We start from the raw sequence: 21,855 nt of genomic DNA, 5'->3' as shown, positions 1-21,855 counted from the left end.
TCTGGGGTTTCGTTACCAAACCTAGGAAGAAATGCTACTGAAGACAACACAGATTCTTTTTTAAAAGTTTAGGAATAGCAGAATGACAGATGTAAAATACATGGAAAATCTTCCCTATTAGAAAAGGTTACAGCACTGGGTTTACAGAAATGTTGATGGGGGTAGGACATGTTAAAGATGTGAGTTTCTGTCATAAACCTCATAAAAGTGATATCATAAAAGTATGAAAGTTTCTCTAGTTCCTGACGTTTTATGTTTATTTCACAATGACATGGAACCTGAGATTTATTAGGTATCCTCATTATGGCTTACTCCTTGTTGATTGGGGGGTGGTGGTGGTGGTAGTGTATTTAACCACAATTGACCACAAATTTTCCATTGGTAGGCAAGACAGTTGTTAAGTGAGTTTTGCCCCATTTTATGACCTTTCCTGTCACAGTTAAGTGAATCACTGCGGTTGTCAAGTTAGTAACATGTTTATTAAGTGAATCTGGCTTCCCCATTGACTTTGCTGGTCAAAAGGTCGCAAAAAGTGATCACAAGGTGATTCCAGGATAGTGCAACTGTCATAAATACATACCAGTTGCCAAGCGTCTGAATTTTGATCAAGTAACCATGGGGATGCTGTAACGGTCGCAAGTGTGAAAAACAGTCATAAGTCACTTTCTTCTTTATACCGAGAATCCTATTATTCGTTTCTTTACATGTTTTCTTATTCAAGGTTTAGATCCGTTTATGTTCACGTAGTATGCTCTACTTCTTTCCCAGCCATTGCATTGCTAAAAGACAAGGAACCGGGGGCCTTCATCATTCGAGACAGCCACTCTTTCCGGGGAGCCTACGGACTGGCCATGAAAGTAGCATCACCACCTCCAGGTGTTATACAGCAGAGCAAGAAAGGTAGAGCCATTCACACAACTTCTCACTACCCCCCCCCCCCACCAGTGGTGGGATTCAAACATTTTTTACTATCGGTTCTGGAGCTTTGTGGCAGTGGTGGGTTCCGGATCCTGTTGCAACCGGTATGGTGCAACGGGGCCCGGCATCCTCCACATGCATACCGCCTGCAACCCACCACTGCTTTGTGGGTGTGGCAAGGGAAGGATAGTGCAAAATCCCCATTCCTTCCCCACTCCTGGAGGAAGGTTATGGCAAAATCCCCATTCCCTCCCCACCCCACTAACTGCTTTCCAGCTCTGTTCTCCTGTTCAGGGCAACAAAAGAAGATCAGCTGGGAGGCAATGGGGGCAGGGCCAGCCTATTTGCTGGTTTTCTGAACTACTCAAAATTTCTACTACCGGTTCTCCAGAACCTGTCAGAACTGACTGAACACCACCTCTGCCCCTTGCCCTTTTGGAACATGTGCATAGCAGGCTGCTTTCAAATCAGCAACCAGTTTCAGTCCACATGGGAATGGTTTGAGTTAGGACCAGCAAAGATGCTATTGGGTGATAGAAAATGCCAGCTTTTAATACCATTAAAATATATTCTATAGTTGCAACCTCAGAGACTAAACTGTTTGTAAAGCTGTGGCATCAGAAATCTGGAAGGTGATTTTTTCAAAAGGCAACTGGACTTTGCTTTTCCTTGAAGACGTTTCGCTTCTTATCCAAGAAGTCTTCATCAGTTCTGACTGAATGGTGGAGGGTGGAGGGATTTATACTCCTTGCAATCCAAAGGACTAGTGACCGGATGACTGCAAGGAATAGAAACCGTTCCATCCTTCACCATTCAGTCAGAACTGATGAAGCTTCTTGGATGAGAAGCAAAACGTCTTCAAGGAAAAACAAAGTCCAGTTGCCTTTTAAAAAAAGTACCTTTGGGAGAACCATGACTTGGATGGCTCGTAAAGCTCCATAGACATGAGAAATCTGGGTTCGTGATTTATGGAATCATAAGACTGGTTGGAGATTTTCTAGTCCCAGTGAACTTCATACACTGTAGAAGCTTTTCCTCAATCTGAACTATAAACAGCTGTGGCAGCATGTGGACTGACACAGAGAATGTATTGTTGGGGACAAACTTAATCTTTTCTTGCTGGAAATAGCTGGTCTTTAGCTTAGGCTATCTTTTAGGTGGCAATTTATATGACAAACCATCTATATTAAAATTCTGATTGATTCCTTTAGGAGACATCACCAATGAGCTGGTAAGACACTTCCTGATAGAAACCAGCCCTAAAGGTGTGAAACTAAAAGGATGTCCCAATGAACCCAATTTTGGTGAGTGCCTACATTTTTGTCTCCACAACTTCTGTCTTAATCTGCCCTCTTGTGGAACATATAGCAACAACATGTGTTGTTGCTTTTAAACTCCGTAGACTTTCCAAGTAAGGAACGGAAATATTAATATTTAACTGACATGAATGTACTGAAGCTTTTTGGTTAATTTCTCTAAATTTCTGAAGGCTCAGAAACTCAGTCAGGGTTGTTTGCAAAAACAGAAAGCATTATTGTACAATATGCATTTATTTTAAGCATAAATGAAATGTCACAGTTGCAGTGATTCTGTTTAGTATTGCATGTATATTGAGGTCATTTAATTTCGTCTTCTGACCAGAGGTATTGTTTTCATTTCTCTGCAAATATTCTCAGTCCTTTCACTCTTCTAAATTAATGTGATGAATTATTCTTTGTCACGAATGAAGCTAAATATTCCATTCTTTGCCAGCATAAATTATGCTATGTAATGCCAAGTATAGCTTGCTTGTTGCTTGCTTGCTTGTTTATTTATTTATTTAATAAAAATTTAAAAGCTCCCACCTCTTTCACTGTGGGATGCTGGGCAGGGTACAAATAAAATAAACAAGTTTGTAAAAATCTATTTAATTCATTCATTAAGTTTATAAGCCGCCCATTGCACTATCCAAAGCTTAGTTTGTGAATTGGCTTTGTATGCAGATATTTCTTGATTCTGCTTTGAACAACAGATTGCCACAGAATTTTGTGTGATTAATATAACTAAGATGAAATGTAACCAACAGGCTTTAAAATGAGTCTCTAAGCATTGAAGCTTAGTTTAGTGAACATCCTGTTTATTTGTAGTGTGTGAGCATCCGCAAAGAATGCTCACATCATGCAGAATACAGTTGGAGAAATGTGGTTCATAAATATGAAGCTATTATTTTTAGAATGGGTAGCCCTAATAAATTTAAATAAACAAATATCTCAGTTTATATGGTTCATCTATCTTAGTGTTGTGATCGTGGGCTGTGAATATATCCCAAATAAATACATAAACTGCAACCAGATTTTTTAAAAAAGTTTGACACATCAGTGCAACTATCCCCAAACTCTGTTATATATGCTTGGTGGCAAAACCAGGTCATCAAAGCCATACAAAAGGCAATCAGAGTTGAGATTAATTTAATCTCTAGGCGGATGATGTTCCAAAAACAGATGTCATGACAGGATCACATCCTCTGTTACCTTCAATTTTGACCAGATCTCTTTTTTTCCTTTCTAGGTTGCCTCTCTGCTCTGGTGTATCAGCACTCGATGATGCCTCTAGCATTGCCTTGTAAGCTGGTCATTCCTGACAGAGGTAAAGTTCCCCACATTATTACATGGGCATAATATCATTTTATTAGGGACATGGTGGCTCAGTGGCTAAGATGCTCAACTTGTCGATCAGAAAGGTTGGCAATTCGGCGGTTCGAATCCCTAGCGCCGCGTAACGGAGTGAGCTCTCGTTACTTGTCCCAGCTTCTGCCAACCTAGCAGTTCAAAAGCATGTAAACGTGCAAGTAGAAAAATAGGAACCACTTTTGGTGGGAAGGTAACAGGGTTCCATGCGCTTTTGGCATTTAGTCATGCCGGCCACATGACCACGGAGACATCTTCGGACAGCGCTGGCTCTTCGGTTTTGAAATGGAGATTAGTACCATCCCCTAGAGTCAGGAATGACTAGCTCATGTATGTCCGAGGGGAACCTTTACCTAATGTCATTTTATAGAGTATTTAATCCTGGCAAGTTCAGGGACACCACCAAGAAAGTTTGAAGTCAACTTTAATTTCAGAAAAATAGAGGCAGCAGCAAGAATATTCTGCAAATGAAGAGGAATGGAGATTAGGTAGAGTGTATCATGTTATGAGTCAGTTGTGTAGCCTTAGGGATTCAGGTACAGAAAGTTTTTTTATTCCAGAGCTAGCAATCATGCTGCATCCATAGAGGAGGAAAGCAGATGCCAAATATTGTTTCAGCACTATCCACTGCTATAATCTGCTGATTATATATAGGAGGGTACCTGCCAAAATGACAGGGAAAGGATGGGGTGGGGGTGGGGGAGATAATATAATGTGTTATCACTGCAAAACCCATAATTCATTACTTTTCTCCTTGCACCATCATTTCTTTGGTACTTGTATCTCATCCAACCAGTTGTAAATCTTCAAATGCTAACCCAGAAAAAAGGACTGTTCACAAGTTGTACCTTACTCTTGAATAGATTACTCATGCACATTGAGACTTTTCCGTGCATGGAAGCATTTCTATACCCACCTAAACTGAACAATTGGATATTCAGTCATGAAGCTCGTAAGACTCCTCATTCTTTATTGAAGATTCCTGGGGGTGGCTTATAATAACACAGTTTAGAAAGATCTCATAAGGATTTAGGAGATACTGCAGTGATATTGAAATGTTGGTAAATGGGCACATAGACACAGGTATTATTTATTTTTTATATATAATGTTTTATATCCATTGTAATTAAAAGACCAAAATGGTATACAATAAACATAATAAAAACAATAGAATATTTTAGTGGGTGATGAAAGAAATGTCCTTCTGGGTTCGGCTCCAAGTGGGGAAAAAGACACTGGAGACATGGAGGCTGCTTGGTAAGATGGTTTATTGTGGACAGGACCACATGGCTTGAGCCCTGAACAGAAAAGGTGATCACATGCTTCAGTGTTGGTGGAGAAGAAGAGAAGGGCTGAGGAAGGGGCTTGGTAGGCTTTTTATAACCTGTTCAGTCCCACGTCACTGTTTCCTGTTCCTGTGTAATAAATGTATTCTGATTGGTTGTCAGACTCCCATGGGGCCATGCAGGGGCAACTTTCTAGGCTGTGTTTTGAATCTAGGTTTGGTTGAGTTCTCAGATGCCATGTGGTCAGTTGAGTAAAGGGCCAATATTATCATGCTTTTACTCCCATCCCCCTGGAGCTGCAGTGGAGAAGTCTTTATTATGTAAAGGGACTAGCTTGGCCTTCTTAATGGCCCATTAACAGTGGGGATGGGCAGGAAGCTACAGGCAGCTATTCTGTATTTTAAAACATGTTTCTTTCTTTTCATATCCAGAGAAATATTCTGTCTTTTCAATATTTCCTAGGATATTTCATTTTTCTGGGAAAGGGCTGGGTGATAACTTCCTACAGGGGAAAATGGAAATAACAAAAATAAACATTGCGGCAGCTGATCATATTGAGGGAAAGTTGGGACAAATAATTCAATTTCTAATGAAAATATTTGGCATTTCGCTTGGGAGTTTGTTTCACAGAGCATGTCTCAGTTAACAGAATTCTCACCACTGCACTACAGCTCAAGAATATAATTAATCTGTGGTAAAGGCAGGGAGATCTCTTCTCTGGATACAGTGACACAGAAAACTTCTTTGAAATTCCTACTTGGGTCAAGATGACCCAATTAGAAATCCCAAAATCCCTTTTCTTCAAACAGACATCAGCCTTTAATCAGATGATTAAGGGAGTACACAAATGTTCCATATGTTAATCTTTCCCCAAGTTCAAGCACTCTCAGCAAGAACTACATTGGGGATTGCTGATTTATAATGAGGGAGGAGAAGATAAGAATCTCTCCCTATTTTATTAAAGCATTAGCAATTGTCATATCTTCCGTAAACAAATTCTACTGGCACATAGTTAATTGAAAGCCAGATATATTTTTAGTCCATAACAGTTGGGTGGTATTTTTGTGGCATTCATGTACATTTTTTCCCCCGTATAGGCTTTAAGAGCCATTAAAATACGATATTTTGGGACTTCCAGAGGAGGTCAGAGATCAGGGGAATGAAGAAGAATTAAGAAAAGCAATAAAAACTAAGGAACTGTCTGTAAAGTACTTTCTTCTTCTTCTTCTTCTTCTTCCAAAAAACAGCTGGAGTTTGTTTTTTCCTTGAAGACTTTTCGCTTCTCATCCAAGAAGCTTCTTCAGCTCTGGAAGATGGAAGGATTTATATTCCTTGCAGTCATCTTCTACTTAGCATTCTTTTGAGAGTCATTGCAGTCACTTAAAGGTTTATCTGTGCTCCCAGGGCCACCTGAATAATGCAAATGGGTGTGGAACCTTCTTGGAACTGCTGAAAGGATTGTATTGTAAACAGGACATAGGTGGCATGTATCCTCCCCACCCTTTCTGTGGAAAGAGAGCTGTTCAGTATTTAATGTTGATGGTCTTTTTAACTCATCTTTCAAACCAGTGGTCCTCTCTGAGTCAGTCAATATAAACAGATTTATTTTGGCTATCCTATCTATTGCAAGTCATAATAAAAGCCCTTCTCTGAGAGAAATGGATGGTTAAGAAGTATATTAAAATAAAATAATAAAATAAAACACAACAAAACAATAAAATAATTAAATTAAATTAAATTAAAATAATATAATACAGTAGAACCTCTGGTCACAAACGCTTCTGACCATGACCAAATCGCGTTCCGATCAAAAAATTCACATTTTTTTTGCGCGGCCAATTTCCCCTTCTGTGCCATTTTTTTGTAAGAGCCAAATTTCCAAAATTAGGTTCAGATCATGGCCAAATCAGGTTGCGACCAAAGATATGGAATGAATTATGGTCATGACCAGAGGTTCTACTGTAAATTGTAAATGATTATTTTTAGAAATTGAACAGTAGAGGGTGCTAGAGATTTTAAGGAGAAGAGAAAAAAATTCAAGCTTCCTCTTGATGTCATTTAATACTGGGACTTAACAATGGAAATACAAAACTTTGTAATTATAACATCAGATATATTAAAGGATAACTTTAAGGAATGGAGTCCAAAATTATTGGTACAATATCAACACTGTCAGTAATAAAGTTTTCTTTCTCTGTATAGATTATGTTTAAAATGTTCAGCTCCAAAACTGAGAAAGACTTGCCGAGGTTCTTCTGAACAGTTTCCTTTATTGAGCCCTATCTATAGACAGAAATCTTGCCAAGCTAAAGCAAACTATTTGCATTATTAATGTTACACTCTGAGAACGCCTAGGTAGGGGCTGCATTATTTTTTTCTCGCAACAAAACTAAATCTAAACTTCATTGTTTCTTGCTCCTCTGGAATGCAGTTCCTCCTTCCTGGAAATCCGTGTTACATTCCCCCATAAAAAAGTTGTTAATGAAGGAATGACAGATGCGGAACAAATCTTAACTAAAAAGGCAGAGAAAGTACAGAGTGTGGAACCATAAATGACAGGCCAAGGGAATGATTTGGAAAAGGATGCTTTTGTGTACAAAAGAAACTGGTTGAACTTTTAAAAATCCAAAGAGTACAAATGATAAATTAAAAGAGTGACTGGAAAATGTGTTCTTATTTCACCTACATTCCATCGAAAAAGAACTTGAAGAAACTTTGTAATGAGATAAAGAATTGAAGAGAAATCAAATTCTGCAACAATATTTGATGGAATGTTTGAATTAAAATTTAAGACTGTTAAAAGTAAAAGAAAGGAGCATAAAGTTGGCTTTAAAAGCTCAAAATAAGACATATTTTGCAATAATCTGGCAACTATTAATAAACTTTCTGTTGACAGCAGAACTGAAAAGATGGTGTTTTATGGATTTATTTATAGATGAGGCATCTGATATGGGATAAAGAGCTATTGTTTAATTTTATAGAGAGTTAAGGATTATTAAATTTGTATATACTTGTGAAGAAAGTTGGAAGTGACTATATTTCTTTTCTTTTTCTTTATTATATTCTTTTTCTTTTTCCTGTGCTTTTTATTTTTTCTTTGCATTATCTTCTATTTCTCTAAGTTTAGTTTGTATTAATTTTTACTACTGTAATTGAAATTAATAAAAAATAAAAAATTAATAGCAATTATATTTAAATATACTGCCTTTGGATCCCTGCATTGTAAATCAAGACATTCCCTTTTAAAATTAATTTCGTTGTCACCATTTTATTCAGTTCCACAAATATGAAATGAAAATGAGTGTTCTACATAAATATAGATTGTTAGACAATTCAGAAAAATGATATACTATAGATGTCTATTTATAGACAATAACCCACTCTGTGTTTTTATTTGAAGATCCTATGGACGAAACAAAAGAAAGAACATCATCCAGCAGCTCAGCAACTGATTTGCTCAAACAGGGAGCAGGTGAGCGATTTAAGATTACACATTTTGAATGAACTGAAATGAAAATCAAAGGCACCCTAAATGATTAGGATGTTAGCTTATTGCGGAGAATTTGCGGGTTCAAACTCATATAAAGCCAAGAAAGCTCACTGAATCACTAAGTCAACCACTTAATCTGAGCCCAGTTACCTCATGGAGCTGTCTTTGAGGGTAGAATTGAATTTCTGATTTAGATTTATTCTGACTAGTGTGAGTCTTGTGTTAAACTTACCCATCACAAAAACTGTTTCTGATTCTGACATTGAAAAAAATGGAAATAATGTGAAATGCGGTCAAGTACTAAGTTCTTACTATATATATATATTTGTACTTATTCTTCATTCTACCATACCAAAAATGTTGGCCTCAATTTCCCTTTTTTCTCCCACAGCCTGCAATGTGCTGTTTATAAACTCAGTGGAAATGGAATCATTAACAGGCCCTCAGGCCATCGCCAAAGCAATCACTGAGACACTGGCTGCGGATATCCCTCCCTCTGCTACTATTGTCCACTTCAAAGTCTCCACACAAGGCATCACCTTGACAGACAACCAGAGGAAGTAAGGGAACAGGATGGAGGGTCGGGGTTTTGAGAAGCCTGAGTGCATCCAAAACTAGTATCTTCTTAATGACAAGTTCCTCAACACATTCTTCATTTCACTACAATATTTATTAGCATCATGTTGCAGAGTTCTTTATGGCCACATTGAGTGAAATAATAATATGTGCAAGGTATCAAAAAAGGTCAGGACATTTTGAACAAATCAAATCTCTACCAGGAGGATTTCATCAGCTTTGGATGTTAAAAATCTGGAGCCCATCCAGGCCGTACAGTACTGTGACTTCCTGCCATCTTATCAGAACTTTCTCTTGCTCATGTAGATGAGCTGCCTTGGGGTGGTTTAGTTATCTGTGTGCACAGATTCACTTTCCTTCCACTTCAAATGGCTGTAGAATTAATGCTTACTCCCATTTCTGTTTCAGGCTGTTTTTCAGACGACATTACCCTATCGTTACTGTCACCTTTTGTGATGTGGACCCACAGGACAGAAAGTAAGTGAAGCTGTTTGCTAAATTCTTATGTAAACTCAAGCAATAAAACTCCTGGAAGCAGTATGTATGTAGATATGGGCATGGTCCTCCTATTTTTATTCTCTATGTCTTATCTTTAAAGAGTTTTAATCAGAGTTTAACACTTGAAACAGCAACATTAAAAGAGGAAGTAAAATTCATCATGAATGAAAAAGAAAGTGTTTTGGTATACCGTATGTTTTGGAGTATAAGACGCACCTTTTTCCCTCAAAAAAAAGGCTGAAAATCTGGGTGTGTCTTATGGACTGAATACAGCATTTTTTGCCTCCTGAAACCCCACCCCCTTCACCAAAATGGCCATGCATAGCTTGTAGGAAGCTTTCAGAGAGCTCCTGGGGGCAGGGGAGGGCAGAAATGAGCAAAAAATGGCCTGATTTTTGCTCAATTTTGACCATCCCCCATCCCCCAGGAACACTCTATAAGCTTCCTAAAGGCTATCCAAGCCCCTTTTTTTTGACAGAAAACAGGCCCATTTTCACAAAAAATGGGCTGTTTTTTGCTCGTTTTTGCCCCCCCCCCAATTCCCCCATGAGCACTGTGCAAGCCTCCTAAGGGCTATTCCGGGCCCTTTTTTGGAAAAGAAACGGGCCCATTTTCGTTTGAGGGATGTTTGCAGAGTTCAAAAACCTTTTTATTTATTTATTTGCCTCTTCAAAACCTTGGTGCGTCTTATACTCCAAAAAATACGGTATTTAAAAGCTAGTAGAGATGGAACCAATTAAAATCTCTTTAAGATATTTTACAATCAAAAAGCCACCTCTAAAAAGACCCTGCCACTTCTGGATTGGGAAGAATGCCTCTAATTCATTGAAGAAACATCTTCATTCAAGGGGTTAATATGTGGAGTATTTGGTGCTCTCTGAGTTTGCTGGTTTTCTTGCAGACATTTCATTACCTGAACTAGGTAACATCATTAATGCTGATGTCACCTAGTTTGGGTAATAAAAGGTCTGCAAGAAAACAAGCAACTTCTGAGAGGACCAAGGACCCCTCATTTCAACTCTGAGCTGAAAATATTTTCCTTTATTGGGTTAATATGTATTTAAAATTATCTAATTTATACTAATACCAGACCTTCTGTACATATCAAGTCCTCACTATGAGCAGCAGTTTCTGCCTGAACATATTGAGAGATGGAAATGACAAGACATATAAGAATGAATAAAAACCATTGGCTGGAATGGAAAGATAAGAACACATAATGGGGGGAAATGGGAAATTGCCCAGGGTTCTTAGAATCCTATTTTCATTTCTGGTCTTGAAAGGAACTAATCATTCTTGCGGACTCTTTGTTTCTGTGTTTGAGCACAAACCTCTGTAATTAAACATCTGTTCCCCTATGTTGCTACTGCCAGATCTCTTTGATTTCCAAGAAATGAGATTGTTCCATGTTGAAGCAAATATGCAGGAAATTATCAACAGCAGTGGAGATTTACAGATGTCTCCCACAACTTGTTCTGCAGAGAACTAAATTGCCAACGAAGAACAGAGAATTGTTCATCTGTTTCTTTGCAAAATAATGAAAACTCAGTTTGAGATCAAATGCACTTAAAATGCTGACTTTTACTCATGATAGGTCAGTGAAGTTGCAAATGTGAAAAAAAATACACGATTGTTCATTTATTTTTTAATTGTCACTAAGCACTGTAGTGAAATTTCAGGGTTGAATTTCAGAATATTTTTAAAAGTCAGATCATGATACTTTTTAAAGCAACAGATAATTTCTCAGAATAGTTAAGGAACAAGATTTTCAAACTATAGGGAATTATAGAAGGATTCCGTTCCCTTTCCTAGTTGTTGTAGGCATTTATTTACAGAAGAAAGGCTCTATTGTCAATGAATCAGTGGAATTCCTTTCAGAGCTTCCTAATCTCTTAGCTACAACCTGTATTTAACTCGCCATTTTAAAAAAAGTATTAAATTTTCCTCAGTGTAAAAGTTAAATAGGGTTTTTTGTTTGTTTCTCCTCAGGTGGACTAAATCAGAATCTGGTGGTGCTGCCAAGTAAGTTGTTACTTTGATTAATGTCAAAATTAGGAAATATTTTACACACACAAACACACACACACACACACACACACCATAGGACAGGGGATTGTTCTCGTAGTCCTTAAATCTACCAAAACTTTAAGAGATGCTTTCAAAGACATTGGCCTAGCCTAAGAAAGAATGTAGAGCTAAATTAAGTAATTTTGGCCTGAATTGTTATCTTTACAATCCAAATATGCCTTCCTAACTCTGACCTCTCAGAAGCCTGTGGTCATGAAAAATCAAACTGCTTAGTTTTTAAGTTTCATACGATTTATTTTCCCGTTGGACCTAAGGATCACAGTACAAAGTTGGTGACCTCTTGTTGCTGTTGATTTTCTCATAAATTCTTGACTAAAGGGCGGTCTCTTTCTTAGCAAAACTGCTTATACAGTTAGGACATACTTTTCTTTTGTGGCCCATAAACCGTCCCATTAAGCCATCTTCAATTGTTCTTGATAACATATTCATATTTTATAAGCTGAGGTGGTGCAGTGGTTAGAGTGCAGTACTGCAGGCTACTTTTACTGATTGCCAGTAGCCTGCAATTGGGCAGTTCTATTTTCACCAGGCTCAAGGTTGACTCTGACTTCCGCCTTTCTGAGGTGGATAAAATGAGGACTCAATATTGTTGGGGGCCATATGCTGACTCTGTAAACTGCTTAGAGAGGGCTGTAAAGCCTAAGTGCTATTGCTAAATAACCACATAGTGGAATTAGCTGCCTATCATAATGTGAAGGAAATTTATAACTTCGGGTAGATAGCTCAGAGTTAATATTCTAAAGAAAACCCTTCTGGTTGAATTCTCTGTTTTCTGTGAATTCTCAGGATTGCTTGGATTTCATTTATTGTTCACTTAACAAAAATATATAATACACATAATATTTACAGTGGGAAATTTTAATTAGAATAATAGCGATATAAAGCACGTATTAATTAGCAGTTATTTCTCTTGAGTCCCTGTGCATTTCAAGTGGCATGGTAGAAGGAATATCAAGAGTTTTACTTGATAAAGTAGGGTAGTGATCACAGGGAGCAGTGGGCAATTCCTGTCTTCTCTGGCATGATTTTATCGCTCCTTAATTTCTTTGTCATCTTGCAGACTCTTTGGCTTCGTGGCTAGGAAACAAGGCAGTACGACGGACAACGTTTGCCACCTCTTTGCTGAGCTGGACCCAGATCAGCCAGCGGCTGCCATTGTCAATTTTGTTTCCAGAGTTATGCTTGGCTCCTCTCACAAGAGATGAACTGTGGCTTCCCCTTTGCAGGGGGCTTCTTGCCCTTGAATTTTGACAAAGGACTTGGAGTTGTTCCGAGAAGTAGTGTGAGGAAGTGCATCGTGAAGGAGTGATGTGAACTGATGGGGTGGGAAGGGGAAGGTTTATATATATATATAAAAGCGATCTGAATTGTTGGAAGGCTGAAACCAACCAAACACATGTATGTAGCAGAGACCAAGGAACTGACACCATTGTCTTTCCCTGCCAAGATCAAGAGATGGAAATAATTTTGGCTTTTGGATCAGCACAAAAATCAGAGAATTCAGTCCCACAGGCCAAAGTATGAATCTTAGTAACTTTGTGGGATAGGCCTATCTAGTAGTTGCTTGTTTAGAAAATAAGGCAAAAACGAAACTGACTCCAATATCCATGACTATATGAGCTTCAGGAAATAATATCCAGAGAGATGCTAAAATCATTTTTAAAAGCAAATGCTCCCAGTTCAACTACTGCTGAAAGTATGAAATATGTCTGTATGAGTGTGTGTGCACATGCATGTGGTCTGTCTGTGATATGCACATATTTTAGTATTTAACATGAGGCTTTACTCTTGAGGCTTTTTGCCTCTGATGGCGATTCAGAACATGTATCTCATTCCCCAGAAGTCACAGCCCTCTGTAACCTGGGAAATAAACTTACAAACAACAGTTAACAGTACGAGAATTGCAGTGCAAGCAGAAAGTATTTATTTTAACCAGTAGTCACACTCATCCCCACATGCATGTGCACCTACCAATCTGTACAAAAGAGTTTCAAAGCTGAGAATCTCTTTTTCAATAATAGTTTGTGGAGCATGCTAGCCAAAGCAAAATATGCTAGTATTCTGTCAGAGTCTATGCAATGGGACTCAGAATAAATTGTCCGAAGAATCTCTTTCCCGGAAATGTTAAAACACTAGGAGTTGGGGAATGCCCTTCCTTTTGAGTTTAGGATAAAAACAGTTCTGACCAAGCTTATCCTTTGGGAGACATACACGTTGTTTTGGAAGTTGCATGGAAATAGAGCAAAGGCAAGATGAATAATCCAATAATTGGGAGGGGGTGGGAATTCTTTTTTTTGAAGCCATGAAGAATAACCATTATAAAGACCCTGTTAATGGCTCTAGCTGTTTCAGAAAGACAGTGGCCATATGGAGATTCAGTATGTAGCAAAATTAGCTCATTATTTTTGCATTATTAAGCTTTATTTTTGCTTCTGGGGGCATCAACCAGTAGATTTTTGCACTGACCTGCTAATAACGTTACACTAGATTGACATTTATTATAAAAAGGGAGACTGCTCATTTATGTTGCATATCATTTCATGCAAAGCAACTTCATATCCTTTTCAAAGTAAATGAGAAAAATGTAGCAGTTGCAGAAAAATTGTATCTTCTTATATTTAACACCATGGTTGAATCCTTCTACTAGAATGATTTTTGCCATTTCTAATGGAGGCCACATATATACTATTTGTAAACTGTTCATGCTTGGTATCTATCAAGGAGAGAATGAATAATGTGGATTGATCTATCACACAGAATTTCCATAATGTAATGAGAATTTCTCACTATCTTCCCAAACTTCTACAATTGGCAATTTTTAGATTTAAAGATGTGCTGAATAGATAACAAGAAGCTTTTTCTATCATCCATTCTGCCTATGGGTTTATTGTGAAGTTTTCAATATTAGGCTAGATTCAAAAAAGCCACCGTTGTTTTGCAATATAGCAACTCACCCAAACTGGTTCAAAAACCACATGCATGGAAATAATATGAAACATTCTACCCCAGATTCTATTAATAACCTAAAACCTATAAAATTTTGTTCACTGCTACTGAAATGGCAGGTGCAATTCAACAATATGTAATTGAAATCATTGGAAAGCAATTGTTGACCAAAATGCTATATAGCAAGGTGGACCTAAGTCTTCACAGGTCTCCAACACCACTGATGTCCCCCGACACAATTCAGTGGCCTCCACTAGAAACCATGAATGGAAGTTGGTCTCTCCATCAATTTTGTTCTAGCACAAATAGTGAAGAACAGAAATATTTTTGGGATGGAGGCCATGTTGATGAGACCCTTCATACAAACTCATGCAGTATTCATTAAAAATCAGTACGACAACTTGCGAGACATGCAGTCACCTAAATTCCCCTGGCATTTTCATTGCCTTCTTATATAATATATATGTATGTATGTATGTAAGTATGTATGAAATATACTGACAAAATAATGTAAGCTAATCAATATCAACACAAAGTATTTATTTTTTTGTTTTGGGCCCTGTTGCTTTTATTTTTTATCTTTGATTTTTGCAGCTCCCTTAATTTCTCCTACTCTGTAGAATATTCTCTGTGTGACTAACCTGTCACCTCCAGATGCACTAGGATTCCCCCCCTCCCTAAAATTCTGGGATTCTTGGTCCTAATATATCTGGAAAATACCAGGTCGGGGGAGTGGTGACAGTATAAATTTTTCATTTTATTAATGTGATTATCCTGAGCAAAGTGTCAAAACACGAGGTCAGTTTCATCTTCTGAATGCTGTAAAAGCAGCACCTTCTAATTTTATGCCCCAGGGCAATGTCATTATGCAATGTTCTTTATCCCCCCCCCCCTTTTGTTCATCCTCTGCCTGAACAAATCAGCACGAATGCATTTGTACTTTATTGCTGAATGATGTGAGGGGTAACGGTGCACGTATGTGTGAAAGTGTGTGAAGAGATATTCATTTCTGGATATTGTTGTATAAAGCATGAGTTTTGCAATGGAGAATTGTTGAGACAGGTACTTGGATGGAGTGGGAACATCAGTTTTTGGCATCATCATCATCCAGGCTCCAAGCCCCATCCCTAGCCAGATGGGATACTGGAGACTGTGAGATTTATTCTTTATGTTTGTTCTAAATGTCTCCTTCTGAAAAATTCAAGCAAGATGATTTCCCCCTCCCCCTGCCTCACTTGCAACTGTCTCACCCTGCCATTAACCAATTAGAAAACGACTGTGTCTATATAGATATATAAATATTATAAATATATATATTTTTTGAAAGTTTCTATTTTTCAGATTTCATTTTTTTCCCATTACTTTCAAAATTGTCCCCATACTCGGTGCTTGCTACCTTGTCACAGGAAAAGTATATTGAAAGTTAATGGTTCATGCCTTTTTTTGACACTCAGATGAACAGTAAGTTGATATAAGTATCCACTAGTCACATATCAGTAAATACATTGATAGGCACATGCATGTGAACAAAATATCTGCTTCCAGCCATGCCTTGCGCACTGTTCCTGTACTAACTCACAAGCTAAAGATGAAAAGTTTCTCTTTTTAGCCTACTTGCTAAGGCAAAGCCTAATCACATTATATAGCTTGTTGCTTGTCCAGCTTGTATCAAGACAGTGCTGCGTTTTAGGAATAAACTTGTACTTATGTAGATCACCTTCATGGCCCTTCTCTCAGTCAGGGTTCTTAAAGTGTATGTGAGGCAGAACACCCAAAAGGACAGTTTCTAGAAAAAAAATGGGAAATTTGACTCACCTCTAAATGCTACGATTTTTTTGCATATGTTGGTTGGGTCGGAAAATGATGACTTTAATAAACTTTCCTCAAGTGGCATGTTGGGCTATTCCCGTAATGTGTGAGGATGTAGACTAAAGACTAAAAACTCAACCCTTCATAAGAACTGAAAAGGGCAACTAGTTTTCATTTTATTGCCACAACTTTGGTTTTGTCTCCTTCTTTTTCTAGAATCTCTAATAGAAGGTTGTTAGGCTAACCCATTTTCCATTAACCTGATGTCGTCTCAATGGGACTATAAGTCCCAGAATTTCCAATTAGCCTATGGGTTAATGTGATCAAGGAGTTCTAAGAGTGCCCAAACCACACTAGCTAGTGAGCAGCCAATTGAGAAAGGCTGGTCTAATTCATGTGCCTTATTCACTGGTTCATCTAATGATTTGCTCCAGATGTGAGTGAATGACTAGCTATATCAATCTTCTTCTTTTTTTGGACTTAATCACAAATCCAACTTTATCAGTGGCACAAAGAAAATTTTGTGATGCAGGGCAGACAGCCTCTGGTTCAGGCTCATTTACTTTGCCTTTCTTGAGCTTCAAACCCTGAGAGAGCTGTTGGTTTGATTCTGAGATTTTAGGGATATCAGTAAGCAGGCTTTTCTCTGGGGAAAAAAAACCCTCCATTCATGTCCAACGCCTGGGACTCAGGTCTAATGTAATTTTAGCACATGTATGTTATGTAATGATTTAGAAGATGTTGGATTTTATACAGAATGCACTCAAAGCACCCTCTGCGCACAGAGTATTACATAATCTTGCCAAAGAAACCTATTTGAAATGCACTTTTCTTCGTTGTACATTTATTCTGTGTGGCTCTGCCCTCCCCCCCCCATTTTAAAAACTCTTTTGTTTAAACTGTGTTTGCTAGTGAATTTTCCTCTAGCAATTTCTGAAATTTTGTCTTGGAATAATTGGGTGATATAGCTAATTGTATATGTAGCTTGATATTTAAAGAAAGTTCCTGAGCAGTAAAACAGCCAAATTATATTGCATTTGTGAGAGAGAGAGCAGGAGGTAAGCCATTATAAACTCACCGACCTTAAACTACAACATTACTTCCCTTCGGGCTATTGTATGAAACTCTCACAGTGGTTTGTTTAAATCTCATGTCTAAAAGTAGCTATTTTCTAAATTTCCTTCTCAGCAGCATTAATAAATAAAATCTGACAAATAAATAACATTTAAGCAGGCCCAGGCTTATTAATAACACAGCATCTTCGTTTAACTGGGACAGAACGTCAGCAGACCGAAGAGTGCTCAGGAGTATTGTCTCTTCTCAGTCTTCCCTCTTGCCACTATGTCCTCCTGTTGTCATTAGATGTATCCTCAGTGTCAATATGGAAGAAAAACAATGTCCTGATTTGTCAGTATAGATTAAAGAAGCCACCATCTTGTCCTTTCTCATTAGCAGCAAATTGGTCTTGGATTAGCATAATGTTAGAGTCAAGAATGTGCCTTTTGGGCAGACATTGGCCCAAATGATTAAAAAAAAAACCCCAGCCACATTGGACCAATAGCCCAACAGGCAGCTTATATATCTGTTTCCATCTGCAGTTAAAGTGAATGCACTGGAGAAACAAATGGGAAGAGGAAACAGGACTGAGTTACATCTTCTGGCAGTAATTAGTTTGAATAGTTCATAAAAGGTTGATTCGAAACAGGCTCTATTCAAGTTATTTTTGTGCTGTGTATTTAAGAAATATTTGGCAAAAGAGCAAGCTGGTGATAAGACGTATCCTGCTAAATTTCAGGGCAAATGTTACACTGACTTCATGGAATATCTATGTAAGGCACACTGAAAAGTAATCTGAAATACTAGCTTTTGATCTGTTGCCCTCTGCCATTTTTCACTATTAATAGCAAGACTATCTCTTCGCTAACATGATCAAGGACCACTGCTGGACCTTTCTTCTATGCATTAAATGAAGTGGTTTAAACAAATAAACACACAATTATATTATCAGCATTCTTGCCATTCTTGGGTAGTGTCTTCTATATTAATCATGCATAGTTATCTAGAAAGCTGCAGGACTTTTGCTGGATGTCTTGAAATATTGGCTGGACATCCTTTTGATAAGGATTTCTTTTTCTGAATTTCCTGATTTGAACAGGAAGTTAAAACAAATGGCTCGAAGCTTCTCCAACTTGACTTCTAATAGCATGAAACAGGTGGGATGTGAGTTATCACCCCTTTCATCATGTTTCCAGAACTAGTCATTTTTATTCCAATGGATGTACTGCAAAATAATAGCACTTCCAAATCAATGGTGTGATCCAAAGAGAACCTTGGCCACCTTGGCCACATGGCCATTGTCCACCTATGAGCCATGGTGGCACAGTGGTTAGAGTACAGTACTGCAAGCTACTTCTGCTGACTGCCAGCTGCCTGCAATTTGGCAGGTCAAATCTCACCAGACTCAAGGTTGACTCAGCCTCCCATCTTTCCAAGGTGGGTAAAATGAGGACTCAAATTGTTGGGGGCAATATGCTTACTCTGTAAACCTTTTAGACAGGGCTATAAAGTGATATATAAGTCTAAGTGCTATTGCTATTACTATTGCCATTAGAACTACTCAGATTCCACTTCTTTGGCTGTAGGGTACTCTCAATGGACATACCAGAACATAATTTAATCTTCATAATTATGTTTAATTTAATAAGAATTAGGAATCAACCAACCATCTGTTTATGAAGTTTCTAGATATAATTTTTTAAAAGAACATTTTAGATGTTTTACTGTGGAAGATTGCTTTGAACTATATAGAAGAAGCAGAAAACAACTTGTCAAATCAGTTCCTATCAAGAAATATTCCATCTAGTGAGTTTCTTTTTTATTTTTTTCAAAAGATATCCCATTTTGCTTAATTTTATTTGCATTTTAAATGAAACACTGTACATGATTTCAATAGTATTAGAGCAATAAATACCTAGAAGAAAGTTAATTTTGGAAAGGAGGGAGTCTGTCCTAACTGAGCTCAGAAAAATCAATTAAAAGTTAGCAGAGGGACAGAACTATCCCTGAATAGGTTGATTGCCTGTGCATTGTTAAATTCTCGGCCTTAGATATAAATGGAAATGTTTCTGTATATAATGCAAGGCAATGAACATCAACATTTCTTCTGTTTGCATAGTTCCCATCTATTTTAAAAACTGTGGTTCTTTGCTTTCCCATCAAAGTTGTTTCACAATTTCTGATCTCCCCATCCTCATGATTTAAAATCCAGAGGTCAATAATCCAGAGCTCAGTAATAATGAGATAGTAATATATCTATGAAGGCTCTTATAATTGTCCATATATGCCATTTATGCATCTCACTATTCTTATCTTCTATTCTCTAAAATGTTGAGAGCCGAGAAACTGAAAAATGACATTTTGTTTTTAACTACCAAATACCATCACCACCCCAGAAATAACAGAGGCTAAACAAATAATGTGTTTAGGATTCTGCTACAGCAGAGCCTTCCCAAACCAATGGAATCCTCATTATTTACCTCAGGGTTTCCCAACCATGGCAACTTCAAGACGTGTGGACTTCAACTACCAGAAGAAGTCCACATGTCTTAAAATTGCCAAGGTTGGGAAACTGTGATTTACATGAATAATCCCTATGTATATCATCAACTTACTTCATGACTGCTGTGATGGAAACTTTCAGAATAAATCCAAACAACACAAATCAAGCATCTAATTTATCTCCATGAGGGGAAGAAATGCATCCAATGAATTTTGGGTTTATATCTAGTAAGACTGTCATTAGAATTTGCCAATATAAACTGGGGACAACCTTATTAAAATTGTGACTTATTGACTTTGTTTTGTTACTTGCCTGGATTGTTGTTATTACAGATTTCTTGCCAGTATTTATGACTATACGAAAACATGTTTCTTTTCTTTCTTGCATCTCCACATTTTTTAAAAACCCAGACAGAAATGTTCACTTACACGTAACATAGAGAATAGCAAGAAGGAAGGGAAAAATAAACCCAGATGCAATCCCCCTTTTAAGTGTTTATATAGACAGAATTCTCTCTATATTTTACCGCCCAAGCTTTCCTTTCTATTTGTACAATAATTTCTTGCCTCATTGCGGTTCCAAGTATGGCTTTATCAACAATAAGATTTTAAACCAAATCAATTATATCAAATATGCTGTTGCTTGAATTGCCCAGCTTGGTATCTGGATTCTTGGAATTATATCTCAAACTTTAAGGGAGTGAAGGAATAAAGATTCTCTACTTTTTGCACAGGGTACTTGTGATGGTGGTTGTATTCACTCTTGCAACCTTACACTGCAAGTTTGGTTCACCACAGAACTTCACACACCCAAACACTAAGATGAGAAGAGGTTTATCCAATGAGAAATTTGAGGTGAATCTGCTATTTCTAAACAGAGGAAAAGGATTAGAAGAAAAACTAATTTGGTAAAACCAATGCAAATTACGGAAGACCTTTTATACCCAAACAAGTATAACAGTAAGCACCAAAGTTGCCCAGTCTGACATCTCCATCATACTTTTTACAAATGTTTTTGGTGCAAACTCTTTGGCAAGTGGTCCAGAGAAGGTGACTGACTTATCTTTCACAACACTGACAAAGCTTTTGAAGGGAGTGCTTATTTCTTTTACTAAAAACACATATGATTTTCCAAGGCTCTAAATACATGAGTATGCGTCTTTCAGCATTGCATATAGAAGCTAAAGAAACTTATGGAATTCTATTACATCTGAATTCTAAATCAAAGGTTACACAAAGTCATAGGAAGCTACAGTGGCAACACAGTATACAACAACTCAGATGAAGATACTGTATTTCAATACAAGAAGCATCTGTAAATGTATAGGTCACCCATCTTGTTGTCCAAGGCAACTCCGGGTGGCTTACAATGCAGTAAAAGATATAAATATTAAAACAATTACAAAAATAATTTAAAATTCCAAAAGTTGAATATAGAGTGAAAAACCAAGGGGTCAAGCAGAAAGGACCTCTATCATTATACCAACCATCTCCAGCCTAGACCATTGGGTCCCCAAGCCAACCAGCAGAATCAAGCTTTAAGCCCTTCTGGAGGGCCAGATGTGTAGAAGTGATCTCACCACCTGTGGTAAGATGATCCAAAAGGCATAAACCATAATGTGCCAATAGATAATTTAATGAAACTGTATTGAAGTGATAAGATGATGGTGGACAAAAAAAATGATGTGTTGATATTTTTAATTCCATCTTCTGAATGCCACTATAAGGGAAGATCACAAGTATATAAAACAATATCAAGTGATATATTAAAATAAGCTACTAAAATAGAAACTATGTCTGCCTTCCTATTTTGCATTAAACCATAATGTGGGTTAATTTTGTTTCACCCAGCATGCACCATAGTGACTAAAGTTTTGTATTAAACATTGGTTTTCAAATGTGGATCTAGCTTAATGTATTAGCCTACCAGAGTAGTATTTAAGTAAGACATATTTAGGAAAAAAAGGTGGGAAAAAATACCAGAATGAGATTTACTAGGGCAAACATTCTAGTCAGTCAA

General features: G+C 37.5%; 1 protein-coding gene across 5 annotated transcripts in view; it reads left to right on the top strand.

Annotated features, from left to right (window-relative positions):
• The window catches only part of TNS1 (tensin 1), a 217,875-nt gene extending 199,594 nt beyond the window's left edge, over window positions 1-18,281 (top strand). For all 5 annotated transcript variants that reach the window (XM_032217188.1, XM_032217191.1, XM_032217189.1 and 2 more), the window contains 8 exons: window positions 769-900; window positions 2,130-2,222; window positions 3,466-3,543; window positions 8,271-8,342; window positions 8,752-8,920; window positions 9,345-9,413; window positions 11,424-11,456; window positions 12,583-18,281. In XM_032217188.1, the coding sequence (XP_032073079.1) occupies window positions 769-900; window positions 2,130-2,222; window positions 3,466-3,543; window positions 8,271-8,342; window positions 8,752-8,920; window positions 9,345-9,413; window positions 11,424-11,456; window positions 12,583-12,727 (791 nt within the window). In that variant the 3' untranslated portion in view covers window positions 12,728-18,281. The remainder of the gene's footprint in view (window positions 1-768; window positions 901-2,129; window positions 2,223-3,465; window positions 3,544-8,270; window positions 8,343-8,751; window positions 8,921-9,344; window positions 9,414-11,423; window positions 11,457-12,582) is intronic.
• Window positions 18,282-21,855: the final 3,574 nt, after the last annotated feature.

Source organism: Thamnophis elegans, chromosome 1, assembly GCF_009769535.1.
Source record: "Thamnophis elegans isolate rThaEle1 chromosome 1, rThaEle1.pri, whole genome shotgun sequence".
Lineage (NCBI taxonomy): Eukaryota > Metazoa > Chordata > Lepidosauria > Squamata > Colubridae > Thamnophis > Thamnophis elegans.
The sequence above is the reverse complement of the archived record's forward strand: the minus strand, read 5'-3'. Positions and strand labels throughout refer to the sequence as shown.